At 41.8% G+C, this 20,459-nt stretch overlaps 1 protein-coding gene across 1 annotated transcript in view; it reads left to right on the plus strand.

Moving 5' to 3' along the window:
• The window catches only part of tars3 (threonyl-tRNA synthetase 3), a 38,302-nt gene that overhangs the window by 2,787 nt on the left and 15,056 nt on the right, over positions 1 to 20,459 (plus strand). The window contains exons 4-10 of the mRNA XM_084075640.1: positions 697 to 820; positions 2,599 to 2,723; positions 3,667 to 3,784; positions 7,692 to 7,756; positions 8,482 to 8,560; positions 12,466 to 12,612; positions 14,299 to 14,397. Of these exons, the coding sequence (XP_083931766.1) occupies positions 697 to 820; positions 2,599 to 2,723; positions 3,667 to 3,784; positions 7,692 to 7,756; positions 8,482 to 8,560; positions 12,466 to 12,612; positions 14,299 to 14,397 (757 nt within the window). The remainder of the gene's footprint in view (positions 1 to 696; positions 821 to 2,598; positions 2,724 to 3,666; positions 3,785 to 7,691; positions 7,757 to 8,481; positions 8,561 to 12,465; positions 12,613 to 14,298; positions 14,398 to 20,459) is intronic.

The raw sequence follows: 20,459 nt of genomic DNA on the forward strand, positions 1-20,459 counted from the left end.
CATTTAGCAGACGCTCTTTATCCAGAGCGACTTAAAGGAGAATTCCAGTCATTTTAGATGTTTGCTTTGATGTGTCGCTAATCACTCACCAACATACAAAGGGCCGTTGAATTTTTCCAGAGAAGCCCCTGTTGTCCATTGTGGAGACCCCTTCCCCTGGCATAATGGAGTAATGTGTATAAATGAAAATCGTCTATTTTAGCACCTCCAAAGTTCGTTTTTTTCCCCACTAATCCTCATTATACCTTTGGAGGTGTGTTAGCGACACATCAAATCAAACATCTAAAATGACTGGAATTCTCCTTTAAAGTAAGCAAGGTAAACACATACATAAAATTCAGAGAGACAGTGTAGTGCCTCAGCAATCTAGGATCATAGGTAAACCAAGAACCTAGCATCAGTCTAAAATGGTATAATATCAAAAAATAATAATAATCATATATTAAAACTATTGGATGCCAGGTCAACAAATGAACCTGGCATCTGTCTAAATTCTAGTGGTTAACCCCTACCTGCTCCCCCCCCTGCATTTACCCAGTTAGGATGGGTAAATGCAGAGAACAAATTCTACATGTGCAAAATGTACTGTAGCAAATACTCCCACAACAACTGATGATGGGGACTTAATTATCCCTCACAACGTCACCTATTTTTTCCCAGCAGCTCTTTCAGACACTAATGTGTTTTGGCCTTTAGTCAGGGCCTGGCGGACAACGCAGTGATTTCTCGGGTGAGTGGGGAGCTGTGGGACCTGGACAGACCGTTGGAGAAGGACTGCTCTCTGGAGATTCTCCGCTTTGACAACGAGGACGCCCAGGCTGTGAGTAGGACTGACGCAGTGCCTTTGGTGCTTTGGTGACATTACAAGTGGGCAGTGAAAATGTCAAATCCGGCATTTGTAATGTGGTGTTGGAGGTGTCCACATATATACAAGCAATTGAATGTACATTATGTGGGAGGAAATCACTCTGTGGCCCTCCAATCTTAAAATCAACCGGAATTGGCACTGTGGTTCACTGAATAAGTGCACATCCCACACACATAAGGGCTATACTAATAGTTCTTGTCTCTATTCACTGTCTCTGTCTGAAATAAAGCATACAATACAAAACTAAAATTGATCTAAAAAACAACGTGAATCACAATGTTGACCTGTGCCATGTTCAATGTCAGAGTTTTAAAATGTTTTTGTCAAAAGATATGGATGTTTAGGATGAACCAATTACTGATGGGTTCAAATATAGTTATATGATAGAGAAAATATTCCGTTGTACTCCAGCTGAACAAAGCTAAGTGCTTGAATCTGAGTGCCCTTTCAAGTGCAAAAAAGAAATACAGCAGTTTTCAGTTAAATGATTGCAATATATTTCAGCAGTGATGTTTCTGTGTTAACAATGGGAACGAGGGGTAAGCACGCACATCCTAAAAGAATTTATCGGGTGCTGGACAACAATACGTACATCAGAAACAGAGAGGGTAAGTCCGCACACCGTTTGAGCTCCCAGTGGAAGAGTTTTTGTTTATTTGTTAGGCAACGTTTCGACCGCAACCGATCTTAATCTGGTCTTGATACATTACAAAGAAAGGCGTGTTTAAATACAGGAAGGAGAGGCACAATACAATCAACGGCAGCTGTGGTATTAACCTACAAACACACCCAGCAAATCTACAGGCTCAGGCTGAATACAGTGATGCCATATAGAGAGCTTGTAGATCTAGGGAAGAGCAATACGGAAAAAAAGGAAAAACATATTTCCAAATAAGGGCATTCAGGGTGGACAGGTTAAAGGGCCAACACTAAAAAGTTCATGTGCGATACATTTACCATTCACAGCTCAAATGGACACATTCAAATTAAAAGTACCTCTATGATAAAAACGCCTAAAAGTAACGACCACTAACAAAGTATGAGTGCAGCAGATGCAATGCAAAGAGTAAATAATAAAGAGGACAAAACGGAACCAATGCAAAATGTCAGATATACTGTACAGAGAAATAAAAAAAAATGAAAAATAAAAAATACAAAAGAATCACAAGACTGACTTGACATCAAACTCTCCATTGAGCCCACAAGGAGACATAGTATTGAGTGTGTGTGTGTGTGTGTATATGTAAATATATTCTCGTTGGAGGAGTAGACTGTTATGGTCACCACCACTGGGGGGTCTGTCTACTTTTTCTATACCCCAATAACGGAGAGAAGTAATGCTGTGTCCACATTTAAAAAAATGTGCTGCAACTGGGTTGTGTTCATCACCACATCTGATATTACTTCAATGTTCACTAATACGAGTGCCAAGGGCTCTGCTAGTCTTGCCATGCAAGTACAGAATGTATCAAGACCTGTCGAAACGTTGCCTAACAAATAAACAAACTCTTCTACTGGGAGCCCAAACGGTGTGCGGACTTACCCTCTCTGTTTCTGATGTTTCTGTGTTAAATCACATATTTCCAACTAACTAGGTAATGATCCATAATTGCATCCATGCTTTTAGTCTAGAAAAAAAAACACATTTTAATGTGAGGAGCATCATCTATTTTCAGTTTTAAGTGCTTTGTTATATCATATGTGTCATTTTCTTTGGTCTTTTCTTTCAGGTATACTGGCACTCCAGTGCCCACATCCTTGGGGAAGCAATGGAGCATCACTACGGAGGCTGTCTATGTTATGGACCCCCCATTGAGAATGGCTTCTACTATGACATGTACATGGATGAGCAAACGTAAGCAAAGTACAATCACCAAAAAGCCTGAGTCATACTCGGTGTCATGCACCAAAAAAAGCAGATCTACAAGCTCACAACCCAATGCACTGCGACATGTTGTGAGCTTGTAGATCGGCTATTTTCGGTGATGCGCAATACCGGCGAGCGATGCAAGGATAAATCAGGCATGAGCATTTTCTTGTCTGCTAAGTGATACTAAACACAGTCCAGGTTGATCAGGATAGGTGAGAGTGTGTCTCGTGCAGTATTTCTATGGGTAGGGAACCTGGTGTTTGCCAATTAAAGGATGTTTTAGCAGGGCTGCTGACCAGGAGTGGATTATTAGAAGAACCTGTTCTTTAATATTTAAGTTTTTGACCTCATGGTCAGTGCAGAATTCTGGTCTGACCTGGTCAAATGTGTTGAAGTAATGTATGTATGCATGTAACACAAATCTTGCACAAAATGCACAATGGTTTGATGCTACCGCAGTGGTTTATTTCTTTTAACGAGACATTCCAGTTAGTGCTGCTGTTTCCGCTTTCCTGTTCCTCAAGATTAATTGATATATGTACTCACATAGCAAACATAGTCTGTAGAGTCATGTATTGAGTATATCTCTGTTTTCGGGCAGAAACCAGCTATGTCCAAATAATTAACTTTTCAGGAAATGAAAAAGAAAACATGTTTTTAGAACAACACAATACTGCCTCATCAAAGTTGGTATGGTGACTTAATACACTGTCAGATACTACTTGAATGTGTTTGAACGGCAGTTTGAGGATCCAATGGAGTTAGGAGGTTTAGTCAGAAGCGCTTTTTAATACTTTTCATTGGTTCAATATTTGTAAAACCCACACTCAGACGTAAAGGGTGTTCAATAGCACTGATTTATAATTTTAAAAAATGAAGATAGCTGGTTTCTGCCCGACAGCGACGATATGTTATGTGGTTGTTCTAGGAGTGTGTCCAGCAATGACTTTGGGGACTTGGAGACGCTGTGCAAGGCCGTGGTGAAGGACAAGCAGGCTTTCGAGAGGCTGGAGATCAGCAAGGAGACACTTCTGAAGATGTTTAAGGTGAGAATCCCATCCTCGCACAACCTGGGTTCCTGCACTGGTCTGGAAATCTATGGAATAAAATATGACTTTACTTCCATCTCTTATAATAATGATAGTAATACACTTTATTATACAGCACTTTTCTATAACTAAGGTCATGGAAAGAAAGGGTGTAAGTAAAAATATATGCAATGCAATCAAGAAATATAGGAACAGAAGAGACAATGATTAAAGAGCATTGAATACAAATCTAAGAATATAGCTGCAAGCAGCGATAATACGGGGCCAGTGAATAGAGAGAGAGAGAGACATGGAAACGGAATAGATTGAAGAGAGAGAGAGTTTTGACAACAATACTTTTGAATAAGCATTTCATGTTATCTTTAACATGAAATACTCTCAAATTAGCATTTCATGTTATCTTTAACAATTGCACATGCATTATTTGATGCAGTTATGTTTTGTGCAATGCAATTGAAAAGTGGAATGACCCACCCACAGACAGACAAAAAGCAAAGTGCAATAATAGCACAATAAGACATGGAAAGGGAATAGATTGAAATTGAGACAAAGCAAATGATTCCAACAGGCGAATATTCTTTTCAGCCCAACCCAGCTGAGGTGGTCATATATAGGACGCAGGGGGGCAATCCCAGGTGAAAAACCTCACCCATTGACATCTCAACCTATTGCCATTGACAGGAATCAAACTCTCGACCTTTGGATTCACAGGCTGAGACACTACCTATAGGGCTATAGCTTTGTCCAGGCTGAGGTCATCTGTTGAAGATAAAAGTGAACCAGTGAAAGCAGCCGATCTACAAGCTCAGAAACATGTTGCTATCTGAAAAGTTTTGAGATTGTAGATCGGTTATTTTCACAATGAAGTTTGTCATACATTGCAAAAACATACTCTCTCCAAGAAGCATTTCATCATTACCTTTAACACTTGCACATGTATTCAATGATACAGTCATGTTGTTTGCAATTCAACTTAAATTAAGTATGCATCAAGTGAGGCTTGAACTGGCGACCCTGAGATTGTGAGGCCTTCATTTAAGGGAGACGCCATTGGCCCAACAGATAAGTAACTGTGAAAAAGGAGATCACACAGATGATACAGTTTCACGCAAATAGCTGAAAAATCCTGGGTTTAAGTGTTTTTCAAACTGCTCAAAATTGCGGACAATCTAAGGGCGGAGCTTACTGGTCAAAGCGATAGATGTGTTCCTCATGAGTCAAGGCACATGTGTAAGCAAGTTTCACGACTTTCGGCCAAACGAGGCATGACTTATGCCTGTTTAAAGTCTGCCTTTTCAAAAAATTGCTATAGCGCCCCCTTTTTGCCAATTGGAGTGAGATTGGTTTCAGTGATATTTGGAATGACCCTGTACATTTCTGCCAAGTTTCAAAGAAATGTGAGTCTGCATGTATGTTTTAGGCACAGATGAATAATTTTCATAAAACTGTAATAGTTAAAATCTATCTCCTCCTGGGATTTTTGAGCAATCTGCACGAAACATTTTACACATGAACTTTGGACCACTGCCTACAAAAATTTCCAACGGATTTTCCATAAGTGAAAAAATGCAGAAGTTAGGAGCCAATGACTGTTTTTCATATAATTCAAAATGGTGGGCGATCTAAAGGTCAGAGGTCAAAAGTCAGACCACGAAAGTTGTCGGGCATGAAGAGACGCATGTGTGTATCGAAGTTTCATGGTTGTAGGTCAAACAGGGCATGAGTTGTACCTGTTCAAAGTTGGCACTTTCAATTGAGTGCTATAGTGCCACCCTTTGACGAATGAGTGTGAGAATTATTTGTTGGTAGTTTTTCATGAGCATCTACCATATGGCCGAGTTTCGTAAAAAGCGTATGCACGGTTAAGCCAGAACTGGCAAAAACAAGTATTTTTCAAACTGCTCAAAATTGCGGAAAATCTAAGGGCGGAGCTTAATGGTCAAATCGATACGTGTGTTCCTCATGAGTCAAGGCACATGTGTAAGCAAGTTTCACGACTTTCGGCCAAACGAGGCATGACTTATGCCTGTTTAAAGTCTGCCTTTTCAAAAAATTGCTATAGCGCCCCCTTTTGGCCGATTGGAGTAAGATTGGTTTCAGTGATATTTGGAATGACCCTGTACATTTCTGCAAAGTTTCAAAGAAATGTGAGTCTGCATGTATGTTTTAGGCACAGATGAATAATTTTCATAAAACTGTAATAGTTAAAATCTATCTCCTCCTGGGATTTTTGAGCAATCTGCACGAAACGTTTCACACTTGAACTTTGGACCACTTTCTACAAAAATTTCCAACGGATTTTCCATAAGTGAAAAAATGCAGAAGTTAGGAGCCAATGACTGTTTTTCATATAATTCAAAATGGTGGGAGATCTAAAGGTCAGAGGTCAAAAGTCAGAGTGTGAAAGTTGTTCAGCATGTGGAGACGCATATGTGTATCCAAGTTTCATGGCTGTAGGTCAAACAGGGCATGAGTTGTACCTGTTCAAAGTTGGCATTTTTCAATTGAGTGCTATAGCGCCACATTTTGACGAATGAGTGTGAGAATTATTTCTTGATCGTTTTTCATGACCATCTACCATATGGCCGAGTTTCGTAAAAAGCGACTGCACGGTTCAGCCAGAACTGCGAAAAGTGGCAGAAGAAGTGACAGAATACTGCCAATAACAATACGGTTCCAGAGCAGAGCGCCAGAGCAGAGCTCTGGCCCCGTAATTAAAACCACAGTCTTACTGTGTATTTATCAAAGCATAAAAAGAAAAGATGATGATGTCAATATTGGGGGTGGCAGTGGCTCAGGGGTAGAGTGGCCGGTAGAGCGACCGGATGGGAACCCAAGGTTCCCAGTTCGATCCCAGGCTCCCCCAGAGTTAGTGTCCTTGAGCAAGACACTGAACCCCTAATTGCTCCCGATGAGCAGGTTGACGCCTTGCATGGTTTCCTCTGCCATCGGTGTATGAATATGTGTGTGAATGGGTGAATGTAATGCACAATCTATGTAAAGCGCTTTGGATAAAAGCGCTATATAAATGCACCATTTACCATTTATATATAAATGCACCATTTACCATTTATATATAAATGCACCATTTACCCTTTATATATAAATGCACCATTTACCAATATTACCATGTGTCCAGTGGTGGAAAAAGTACTCCAATGTTTTACTTAGGTAAAAGTATCAATACTGCAATGTAGAAGTACTCTGATACAGGTAAAAGTCTGGTGTGCAAAATGTACTTGAGTAAAAGTACAAAAGTACTGGTATCAAAATGTACTTAAAGTACCAAAAGTAAAAGTACTGAAATGTTTGAAAATAGCAGATCTACAAGCTCACAACGTGTCGCATCGAGCTTGTAGATCGGCTATTTTCAAATAGCCTTGGTATATAATAGGACTAAAGTGGTTAATGTATGTTTTATGATGTAATAATTTATATCTACAAAGTAACTAGTAACTAAAGTTTTCAAATAATTGTAGTGGAGTAAACGTACAATATTTTGCCTCTGAGATGTAGTGGAGTAGAAGTAAAAGTATTGGAAATTGGAAATACTCAAGTAAAGTACAAATACCACACAATTGTACTTAAGTACAGTACTTGAGTACACGTACTTAGTTACTTTCCACCACTGCATGTGTCACACTGCGCAGGCTAAAACCATAACCACTTAAACCCTATTTCAGAAATGGTTAAAATAGCCGATCTACAAGCTCACAACCTTTCGTATCGTGATGCATTGTGAGCTTGTAGGTTGGCTATTTTCGATTTTTTTTTAAATCTTAGATTTGTATTTATTTTGTCTATGATGATGGCATTCAAAATGTGTGGGAACCTGGAACAATGTGGAAAAAAGTATTCCTCTTCTCAGAATGTCTCTGTTAATGTGAGCCATTTGTTTTTTTAGTACAACAAATTCAAGTGTCGCATTCTGAACGAGAAAGTCACCACACCCACTACTACTGTCTACAGGTTAGTGAGTCCAACTTAACTGACAGTGATGTTACTGAGGCTTGATTTAACACTTTAAGACCAGGATAGCATCCATGTGTCATTTAAGATTTTGGCTATTCAAAGAATAGCAGATCTGCTATTTTCTGAATCTTTGGAAAAGAAAGTCTCTACGTGTGTGCAGTATGTGTGTATGTATATATATAATATTCTTTTTTTCCCCCTCAAATCTTTGCTTCTGGAACAAAATATTTTGAGATGGGGAGGGGGGGGGGTCCGAGGCCAAATATATATATTATTTTGGGGAGTCCTTGACATTAAAAAGTTTGAGAACCACTGATACAGTAACATAAGTTTTTCAGAAAACTGTTAGGATTTAGAAGAGATAGAATCGGGTCCTCAGGTGTTTAAAAAAAGATATGTTCAAAGATTTGCACACATTTTCCAAGATTTTTCAAAAAATAGCCAAAGAAATCTATAAAATGACACGGATGCAGAGAACACATTAAGATTTCAGTGTTTGTTTCCACACATACCCTGATGAAGACATAATATGTCGAAACGTTGGTAACTTATAAATAAAAAAGTTTATTGCATCGTGGCTGCGAGTCTGTGCGACCTCTCCTTACCCTTTTTTTAGTTTACTATTCCAGTGGTCAGCACCTCCTTACTACTGGTGTGCGCTTTTGCTCTTTTGTTTGTTTCCACACACTGCCATTTCTAATTGAATTATTCACACTTCTCAGATGCGGACCTTTGATTGACCTGTGCCGAGGACCCCATGTCAGGCACACTGGAAAGATTAAAGCCATGAAGATCTACAAGGTTGGTGAATGAGACTGCGTTGTCTTTTTAACAACTTATCAACGGTACAAATTAAACTGCCCAGCGATAACGCTCCAACGTTGACTTTTAAGGGCGGCAACGCACTCCAAGCGAACAAGAACCTTGTTTGGCTTCAGAAGAGCTTGTCAAGTGTTTTATACTGCCTCAGAACTCGGTTCCAAGTCACACACCAGTTGGTCAGAAATCTGTGTGACCAGTATCTACTGTTCCTAAGCAACAACAACAAAAAAAGGACATTTGTCCTTTCGTCAGATTTGTTGAAATTGTATCATCTGTTCAATTCCTTCAGGAGAATTGAACAGATGATGTCCATGAAATGAACATGCTGGCATCTAGCGTCTGTACTACATGCCCTAGATAAACCCCCTCCATCTATGCCAATTATTACATGTTTACAAGCAAGTACAACATGTGCACATTCAATGCTAAATATAATCTAGCATTCAGTATACTGTAGATTTGGCAAATATGTTTGCAACATTCAGTGCTATTGTCATTAGCTTCTTTAACATTACGTAGTACAGACATGGAATTGGAGAGCATTGTTGTTACGGTGTTAACCACTTGAGGCTCAGAATCCCTATTCTGGGGGGAACATTTGCTGAAAACATATATTTTCAGCGTAGAGATTTGGTGTAGAGGGGAAAAAAGAGCATACCAAGTACAGTTGCAACTCGGGTCCATTGTACTAAGAGTAGAGGGTTTAAGTGATTAAAGCAGCAGAGGTAGTCACAGGGTCAAATCGACATGTGTGTAAAAGGCACAGTTGACATGGGAAGATGGGTGTGATCAGGGTTGCCAGATCTGCTTATTATAATTTCCCTGCAATATTCTATTTCAAAATAGCCGATCTACTTGTAGATCTGCTATTTTCAAATAGCTGATGTATATGTTAAAGTGCTCATGTGGCCCATAGTCGCTTCTTTTGGGCTGGTTTTCCTAGACCTGGTTGCTTGTTTCTCTCACAGAATCTGGCAACACTGGGTGTGATATGGTCTGTGCTCCTTTCTTCCTTGAACCACTCCCTGCTTCTCTTACATTTCTCCTTCAGTTTATTATTATTACTTTGTGGGTACTTTTTACCCCCTTTTCTCCCCAATTTAGTTGTTTTTGCCAATTGATTCTCCCCCACACACATTTGTGTCGTATCCTATTGACTCACCTGCCAGCAAGGAGCCCCCACCGCGAGGACGTAGAGCCTTCGTACTACTCCTCCCGCCCAACAACACTCCTTGCTGATAGGTGCCGCCCCCAGGCCGTAGGATTACATGCAGTGACAAATATCACCCTCCTCCCCGCCCGACTTCCCTCCCCCGAACACGGGCCAATTGTGTTCGTACAGACGCCTAACAAAGCCGGGTGCACCACGGGTGGATTCGAACCCACAGCCTCTGCTCGTGGTGGTGGGCAGGCACTTTACCACCCGAGTGTCTCCTTCAGTGTATTTCTGATCGCACAAACACATTCACGTGTCACTATGATTACAGTCACTGTGATTAGTCACTGTGATGACAGGCTATTTAGTGTACAGGGCGTATATTGTTCGTATACCGTTTGCTTACACAGTTGTCGTTGCTCTGGGCGGGACACTGTTTTGACTCTGGGTGTAGTTTTGTTCTGCATAGTGTTGTATACTATTTGTTCAACATTGTTGGTGCTTTTTTTGTGATATTTTTGTTCTCTTGTGCTGCCTCTGGTGCCTGCATTCCCCCCGCAGGATCAGTAAAGATCTATTATTTATACGTCTCTCGCACAAATCCGCCAGTTTTACTGTTGAGCTCTCTATCACACGCAATAGTGATCCGCAGCTTGTTGTGTGTGTATGAGAGAGAGAAAGAGAGCGAGCGAACAAGAGAAAGGGAGAGCGAAATTACGTTATGAAGTAAGTTTTGTACATACAATTCTAGCATGCTCTACTTATTTGGAAAAACAGCCTCCAGTGAAGGACAATTATTCAGTAGGATCCTGGAGCGTCTGTGAATGTGGTCTGCAACATCATTTGTCCAGTTTGTGTCTGTAGTTTGTGAAGAGGAAAGAATCCCGCACAATTGTCTATGTCTACACATACAGTGGAGTTGATTGAAGAGGACACAACGTTTCGGTTAAACTGACCCTCCTTGACCGCAACGTTGTGTTCTCGTCAATAAACTGTGCTGTAAGTGAAGACAGTGTGTGGGATGTTTTTCCTCTTCCTGCGTTGGCTCTTCACTCCTACGCACCTGTTCTACCCAGTAGGTTTGCTGAAGGACTTTGTTTACCAAGTGTCGGTACTAGACTGTGAAACAAATGTCACTAGATGCGGATGCTCTTGTGGTACACATCACACCTCTGATGCGGGAATGGCTGCATGCCATGTAAAAGAACACTAGGGGCTTTTTTGGGGGGTTCTTTTGGGGGGTTCTGTGTAAAAAATGTAATCATTGTAGATCTCGGGATCCACGTGGGAACAGCGTGGCTCCGATGTGGATCTTAGACTTGGTCATGTATGACAAATCTATGACATATGACTCCAAATATGGGCACGGTTTCCCCCCCAATCACAGCCCCATTGACCTCCGCTATAGAAGTTAAGTTAAACATTTAAAAAAGTATAAAACATACATGGATAGTAATAGTGGAGATATTTCTGTGGCCTACTGGCAGTGTGCACAAGACATTTTGGCACTGGATCGGTCCAGCTGTTTGCGAGACTATAGCTCCAGAGTCAGACACACAGACACACAGACAGACCCTCCCATAGACGGCTGGCCTCTGAGGAACCATGCCGTAAAAAAAAAGCAGAGGCAGCGTAAGGATCTTCTTTACGCCACTTTTGCATGATCTCTGTATGAAATGGGCTCCAAGGTAATATTCTGCTCATATTCTGTCTGTGTATTTTCAATGGCAATATAGGCTGTATGCACAGCAACCATATTGGACAGAAATTGGGCGTCTTCCGTACTTCCTTCACAGGTCTTTGAGTTATAAGTGAACAGAAGAATACAAAGACTCTGACACCTTTAAAGCGTCAGACGCGCACGTCATCAAATAGTGGTCTTTCAAAGCTCGGTTCTATTTTGGAGCATCGAAGTTCAGCACAGACCAGAGAGAGAAGGAGTGAAATGGAACGAGCGCGTACTCCTGTGTGCTTTGGGTTTGTAGGTGTTTTAGTATTAAGTACCTGGTTTAATTTGGGTCAGTTCGATGCGGGGGCATTCTCAGTTGCAGCCCCCTCCCCCCTTTTCGATGAATTGAGTACGAAGGACCCCAATGGAACAAGCCATAGGCTTTCTTGGGTTTAAAATCCTCTTAGCAGACCTTGTATTGAACTGTACTTTCCTGTGCTTTTTTTTTTTTACAAACTGCTAATAAAGTATTCAATCAATTAATCAAGCAATCAATCCCTTTTGGAACTCGCTCACATCAAAGCCACCTCTTCAGACTCACTTTCCCCACCTAACCTTTTGCCCTTTAATCTTAATGTTGTTGTTTTCTTAGTTTTTAGCTTTTTAACTAGTTATTCTCTCAATAAAGTGGTTTCTTGTTCTGTTTTTGTAAAGCGACTTTGAGTACAGAGAAAATCGCTATATAAATTGGATATACTCTTATTATTTCAGTATGTCACAGCCTAAGACCTGGAACGTGTCTGTGTCACTTTAGATTTCTTTGGCTGTTCAAAAATAGCAGATCTTTTTTCTATCTACAAGATCTATTTTCTATCTACAAGATCTACAAGCTCGTAGCGCGGCACCGAGTGCCGCGCTACGAGCTTGCAGATCTGCTATTTGAAAAATCGTGATTTTTTTTTCAAAAAGCTGTTAGGATTTAGATTTTTTAAAAAGAATCGCCTCAGGTCTTAAAGGGTTAATATAAATACTCCGGTGCTGTACCATGTGTGTCACCAGAACTCCTCCACCTACTGGGAGGGGCGTTCGGACATGGAGACCCTGCAGAGGATCTATGGCATCTCCTTCCCCGACTCCAAGATGCTCAAGGAGTGGGAACGCTTCCAGGAAGAGGCCAAGAACAGAGACCACCGCAAGATTGGAAAAGTGAGTGACTATTCACTTAGTGCAGTGGTTTTCAAACCTTTTGTGCGGCAACAGTGGGCAAGTCCAAATCTGAAGGCACACCTGTGTTCATAGCGAAAATAGCCGATCTAAAAGGCACATCCGTATTGCAATGCGCTGTGAGCCTGTAGATCTTCTATTTTCGCTTATTTCTTTTGTTTTGTGGGGGGGGGGGGAACTATTCGCCTATAATGACATGGCCAAAATAGTGACACCAAATATATTTCTTTAGCATATAGAATTTGCCACTGTATAGGGCAGTGGTTCTCAAACTTTTTCATGTCAAGGACCCCCAAATTCACACTTATTTGCCCGCGGACCCCCATTTGAAAAGATATGCCTGATAGCTGGGGGACCCCCTGGAACTCCCTCAAGGACCCCTGGGGGTCCGTGGACCCCACTTTGAGAACTAATGGTATAGGGAAACTAGAAAAATGTACAGGTCTCTGCCAGGCCTACACAGGGCCCGCAAACTTTGGAAGGCAGTCATAGCCCCTTGGAATGGGATCTGAAAGATTAAACGTATACATCTTGATGACTGATCGCATGACTTCAGAGATAATGTGTACCGATTTGTGTGAGTTTTGGACAAAAGTTGGAGGAGTTGTAGCAAAAAGTGTCTTTTGAAGAAAACGCTAAATCATGGAAAATGTATTTTGCTTTCCCCACTTGCACTGGTATCCCACATGTACTGTAACATATTGTTGCTGTCGGGCAGAAACCTCTTATCTCAAATATTTTTTGTTGTGTGTTTTTAATGCCCTAACTACAGCGTCACACAAAAGTATCAAAAGTAGCAGATCCACAAGAGTTGAGCTTGTAAATCTGCTACTTCTGCTATTTTTGAATTGAAAAGTAACCCTTTTGGACATATGCGGTTTCCACCCGACAGAGACTAAATACACAGACTGGCTGGCAGATTGGCTGGTGCTGTTAGTTGGTGTGATGCTTCAACGCGACCGCCATATTGATCCAGACAACCCTCCCATTGCATGTACAGTACAGTGTCTATTGAAGCAAGAGGTCTATCCAGTTAAAATAATCAAACTTGATGAATTTTCAACCGATTTTTCATGCGGTTTGGTTTGTTACAAATGTCAGACATGTAGTTATGTTATGATACAGGATACATGTGTCACGTGTAATACCTTTTTTTATTAGAGGCACATAGAGCAGTGGTTCTCAAAGTGGGGTCCAGGGACCCCCGGGGGTTCTTTGGGGGATTCTTAAATGGATTACAGGTCTGTATGTTTGAGAACCACTTGCATAGCGTTATAGTGGGAGGGGTCAAAGGTCATGAGTCACATGTTTGGACACACGCTGTTGCGAGGACGTGGTTTGCATACGAGCTCGTCACGATCCATTTCCCTCTTTATCTCATCTTAGAGCTCACTGAACCTTATGGCCTGACACTCCCAGACAGTTCAGCGTGTGTGTGTGTGTGTGTGTGTGTGTGTGTGTGTGTGTGTTTGTGTGTGCATACAAGTGTGTGACGGAACCTTCTGGCCTGATACTCCCGGACAGTTCAGCTGGTGTGTGTGCATGCGTGTTGATTAGGCTGCTCCCCCCCTGCGGTGTGGAGAGGAGTTTTTGGCCACTTGTGCTGTAACTGAGATGAAATCTGAGTGGAAATCTGTGAAAGTCATTAAAACGTCCTTCTGTCCACAGGACCAGGAACTCTTCTTCTTCCATGATCTCAGCCCCGGAAGCTGTTTCTTCCTGCCACGGGGAGCCTACATCTACAACACCCTCACAGAGTTCATCAGGGTAGGACTGCTTGACTGCACGTCATCTCACTACACATGGAGTTCACAGGAGGCATAGGAAACCGGGGGGGGGACATGTCCCCTCCAATATTGGTAACAGTTAAACGTACCCCCTGCTGAGGAAAAAGAAAAAAACAGGGGCCAGTTGCACCACCTCACACTAAGTTCAAACTTAGCCTTGTTATAGCTTAAACACATTAAATCCGGGAAAGTATCTCTGTCATTTTAGATTTCTTTGGCTATTCAAAAATAGCAGATATACAAGCTCATAGCGCGGCACCAAGTGCCGCGCTATGAGCTTGTATATCTGCTATTTTTTTTGAAAAATCGTGAAAATGAGTGCAAATCTTTGAATACATATTTTAAATATATATATATATATATTTAAAGATTTGCAAAACAAATCACATAAAAAACTAAAAATTGCAGATCTACAAGCTCATAGCGCGGCACTGCTATGAGCTTGTATATCTGCTATTTTTGAATAGCCAAAGAAATCTTAAAATGACACAGATACTTTCCCGGCTAAATGGGTTAAATGGCTTTTTTAAAAGCCATTTAAGCTATAACTAAGCTAAGTTTGAACTTAGTGTGAGGTGGTGCAACTGGCCCCAGGTCACCATGGCCTTTATTTAGAAAGGCATTCTGTGAGGCGTTATTATGGATCCCACGCCAGCCCTTGGCAAAAGCCGCTGTGATTGACAGTTCTCGTTTTTGCAACTATGCCTGAACCTAACCTTAACTATAACCCTAACCTCAGTAAAACTGCCTACCAGACAGGTAAGGCAGGTCTATATCCTGGAGCGTTGGTGGGATCCATAATCACGCTTCTGTGAGAGCACACTCAACTAGTCATTAGTCATTTATGGTAATTAGATTGGATGTCAATGTGACATTTCCCTGTCCCTGGCTGGCACCCAGAAAGTGTTTGAAAACAGTTTAAAGTTCGGGTCCTGGTGCGTCTGGGTCCTAGAGTGAAGCTATATTCTTCCACTAGCAAGTTTCCCCCAGAAGTGAGGGCTGTGTTGTTTTGAAATAACATTCTGAAATGCATATTATACAGTTTCAATATGTAAAATCATACTTTGAGCCAACAATAGGATCTACATTTTGAGGACCTCTAGTCTCTGAAGGTGTTGCAGCCGGGTATTGATGAAACTTGGTGTGGTGCTGCCTGGTGGCTCCTTAGTGCAGTGGCTCTCAAAGTGGGGTCCGGGGACCCCCAGGGGTCCTTGAGGGAGTTCCAGGGGGTCCGCAGCCAAATGATAGTTGTGAACCAAATGGACCCTTACAGGTCTGTAACTCAGAGAGTGTACAAATGGAACCAAATGGACCTGTAAGGTCCATTTGGTTCCATTTGTACACTCTCTGAGTGAAATTGACATTGATTTTACATTATAAATTGGGGTCCTAGAGATAGAAATGCCATTAAATGGGGTTCCGTAGCCCTAATGCATGTCAAACTGGGGGTCCTTGAAATTAAAATGGTTAAGAATCACTGCTAGAGCCGTAAAAATCTTCTCTTATGGGGATCCCTGGCATATCTTTTCAAATGGGAGGTCCGCAGGCTAATAAGTGTCAATTTGGGGGTCCTTGACATGAGGAAGTTTGAGAACCACTGCCTTAGTGTACAGGCCATATGCTCCCTGTGAGTCGCAAAGAACCGAGTTCGAATTATGTTGTTACATTGTTATAACAATGACACACGAGAGGAGTTCTAGCAGTCAACACATTGGCAACACTCTACAAGTGCATGAGTCATTTAGTAAACCCAGATGCACAATGTGTGCACTCTGAATGGCTGGATAAGTGATTATTTTACAAGCTACTCTGTACTCAGGACTCGTGGAGGGTACAGACAGTGCCACACTTTGAACCACTTGAAATGTCACATTTGGCGAGAACAACAAATCAAGTCGTCAAGACGCAAAGGTTCAGCCCTGAGTTGGGAAAACAAATGTCAAGCAGTGAGAAGAATAATTGAATCCAGGAATGGACAACTATGTGTTTAACATCGACCGGTCGATCTAGACAGACTTTTTGGTTTGTCGTGGAGCAATGTGAAAACCCAAACAAAACTATCCCTTCATATCGTCCACCGTCCAATCACCTTCAGGTTTGCCGGTTTGAATGTGAGACCCCAACGAATCGTATTGGGGTATGGTGCAGCACACACTAACACAGGAATGGCTCTGGCATCTGCACTGCACTGGACAATGTGGACGCAGCTTAATAGCGGACAACCTGGCCCTTCTCTCTCCCACCCAGCAGCAGATGCAGGAAAAGCCCGGCTCCATCGCAGCCAACTCGGCTCGCCTTGGTCTCAACATCCACAGAGGGAAGAGCAAAGTCCTGAGAGTCGACTCTGCCAGCACTTCATCCATCATGCTGGAAGGGGAAGCAGTGGAGGAGGTCGACGAGTTCACCCACCTTGGCAGCATTGTCAACAAGCAGGGTGGAACAGATGCTGATGTGAGAGTCATGATTGGCAAGGCCAGGGTAGCTTACCTCCAACTAAAATACATCTGGAGCGCAAAAGACCTGCCCATCACAACAAAGATCAGGATCTTTAAAGGTTTCATGACATTCCGTTTTACAACTCATTAAAAATATTTATCATGGTCCTTCAAACGTGTATTAAAAGTTTTAACTGAAAAATCCACTCCAGTGATCCATGGCAGGATTTGTTTCTCTCTGATTTCTAAAGCCTTTTCAACTGCAATGAAAAAAGAAATCTTTGCCTGCGGGTGTCGCTGTTGAGGGATTTTGACTGTCAATCATCGCCTCTGCTGACTCTGAGACATGGAGGACCAGTGTAAACGCCACAAACAAAATCCAGTCATTCATCAACACCTGTCTGCGACGAATCCTCCAGATCCGCTGGCATAACATCACCATCAGCAACAAAGAACTCTGGCAACGCACCAACCAAAAAACAAAAACCAGACCACGTTGGAGATGGATAGGTCTCTCCGTATACTCTCCGTAAACCAGCCTCAAACACCACAAGAAAATGGGCCACACTTGGGGACAGCTGGAGATGTTGGCTCAGGGCCGAGATGCTTGGAGAACTCTTGTGGACAGCCTAAGCCCCAGAAGGGGTAATTGGCGTAAGTAAGTAAGGCTCTGGCAGCATACCAATGTACTAGGTTACTACTGCTTTTCAACCACAGCCAACGAGACAAGACGACAGTATTTAGAATGAGATAAGGCAGAGATGCGATGAGACAAAATATGTACAAGGTCCACGCAGAATGGGGAAAGATTTATTTGTATTAGTCTCATCGACAACAAGCAGCAATGGCAAAGAAAGAGAACTTGGAAAACACCTCTTTAACGAACCCCAAACCATTTGACATTACTTTTCCTGTCGACAGTGAACTGGGAAAAATAAAGACATAACCGAAATGTCAACTATATGTGTACCGTGCATGAAAAATGAGCTCAAGTGCTGTCAGCAGCATTTTAAATGTCCCATAATGTTTTGTTGGCATTGTTTGATGCACATAAAGGCAAGACCCCATCTTGCCTTTATTATTTACATTAAACTATTGACAATTTCTATGTCTTAGATAGATTCTTGCCGGGCAGAAACCTTGTACCTCCATATTTCAACTTTTAATGTTTGTTCATAAATGAATGCCCTACTTCATCATACTACACAAAAGTGTTAGTGAAAATAGCAGATCTACAAGCTCACAAGAGCTTGTAGATAAGATATTTTCATTTTAATTTCAAAACATAAGAATGATGAGAAAAAAAGGACTGGTTTTGGAGATGTGAGGTTTTCACCCGACAACAATATAATATAAACACTTGTTGTGATTACTACTGTAACTGTAATCACCTGGAATTAAATTTGAACACAAGAGTTACAAATGCATAAATGAACACTGAGCATTTTATTGTGTAACTATTTGTTGGATGTTCAATGCAAATTCTCCCTAGAATAGATGATGTGATCACACCGTGTACCAGACAGTAGTGCAATACAGTGGTTCTCAAACTGTGGGTCGGTCCCGACATGATTTGTTTTGGGGGGTCCCCAGATGACAGTGAAGTGACAATTTAAGGACTTTCAATACATTAAAAAAAAGGCGGGGGGGGAAAATACCATTACTCCATCAAAAGTAATCAACAAGTCTAAATCCGGTTGTTAAGAATTCTAATTTGGCTCATATTCAGGAAACATTTTGGCCTCAATGAGGCAAACAGTCCTCCCACTGGTTGGTAACCACCTGCTCCCCCCCGTCGCAGAACGATGCAGCTTTCAAGGTGTGGCATTAATCTGATTTGGTTTGTTTTGAAGACCTCTTCATCGAGGGCTCATTTTCCTCATTCGGAATGTTACAACAAGACAACAACATCCCACACAAACATTCCTTTAGATACCTACAAGGTGTGCAGTTTTGCTCAGAAACACTCTCCATTCCCTTCTCCACCACCTAAAAATGCTATAAATATAATACTTGAGCTTCATCCTTTGAGGAAAAAATAATAATTAAAAAGATCTACAATATAATACAGGACATTAATCCTCCCACTTTTGACAACACTAAACTGGCGTGGGAAGCGGCTCTAGATGTCACGCTTTCGGTGGAAACCTGGTTTGATTGTTTGCAGTGGCTCTAAAGATGGATACATTAAAACCTGGACCCCTTTCATAGAGTTTGTTGAAAGCATACCTTTCACTTGAATCCATACTCCCTTGTATAGTTTGACATCACTCAATACATCTGATACTGGGCATACTAATGGTGGAATAGGTCAAGAGTTGTTTATATAACGTACTTGTTTATGTACGGATGCAATCGTGCTTGTATGACACTCTCAAGTCTATTTTATATTTATTACATTTTACCAAACGGGGGGGAAAAAAGGAAGCCAAAAAAAGAATGACCCACCGTGAGGACAGTAGGACAGTACAGAGAACAGAAATGTGCATGACAATCTAGTGTCAACCACTAGGAAGGAAGTGCTGTGGTTGACCCCACATGGCAGCCATTTCGCGTGTAGTTTTCCTTCAGTGAGCCAACACTCCCAACATGAGTCAGACAAACTACACACCAGAAAACAGTCACTCCTGTCAGCTGCCCACAGCCCCACAAGACAACATGGGGAAATTGACAGGTCTAAAGTCTCGGCTTGCTCTGGCCACAACGCGTATGAAATGAATGTGTGACCGTACCCTTAGGTCAGCCTTATGCGGCCTGCAATGTTTTTTCCCTGCCTGAACCGGAAAACAAACGTAACAAACAAGACAGACAGACTCACAGGAGCGAATACATAGTCCACACACCCCCAGCCCAAAGAAGATAATCATTGTTGCAGCCCTAAACTGTTGGCAGACGTGTCTGACCTACGTTATTGCTGATTCCTGCAAGATTCCTGTGATTGCTGTGAGTGCAGCCTGCAGAGACAGACCATGGCCCTCATTTATCAACGCGGTGTAGACCAAATAATGGGCGTACGGCGAGATCACCGCAATTTTCGGCATTTATCAATATATCCTGACGTGAGCAGCATTGTTTGACTGTCTGAGAGGCATTGGACACCTAATCCACTCATAAATCTGTATATCTACACTAATAAATAATCCCTGTGAAAATATAACATTTTATAAAGTAATTTAAACAAACTGCTTTAACAGTCATTCAGATAAGATTGTAGATCTGTCTGTATTGAAAATAGCAGATCTACAAGCTCACAAGCCAGCAACGCGTTGTGAGCTTGTAGATCTGCTATTTTCAAAATATACGGGCGCTTTCTGCGAGAGCACTCTTCTGCGCGAGCACCGGTCTAACAGGCGGCGCTGCTGTTATATTTTCATGGCCACCGGGAGATCAGACATTTAACCCATGGTCCAACACACACCAGCCTTCATTCATTAATGTTCTCTCCAGGCTATCTCTCATTAATGCGGAGCGGGACGGGACTCGCCCGTCCGACGGTCCGAGTCTCACTGGGAAATGGGAATAGCCTACATGAGGGCTTTATTTTAGTGTAACTCGAACGCGCACTGCTCGGTATGGGTTAAATACATTAATCTACAAAAGTATTCCA

The sequence above is a fragment of the Gymnoscopelus microlampas genome (assembly GCF_963454915.1).
Source record: "Gymnoscopelus microlampas genome assembly, chromosome: 1".
NCBI classification, from domain to species: domain Eukaryota; kingdom Metazoa; phylum Chordata; class Actinopteri; order Myctophiformes; family Myctophidae; genus Gymnoscopelus; species Gymnoscopelus microlampas.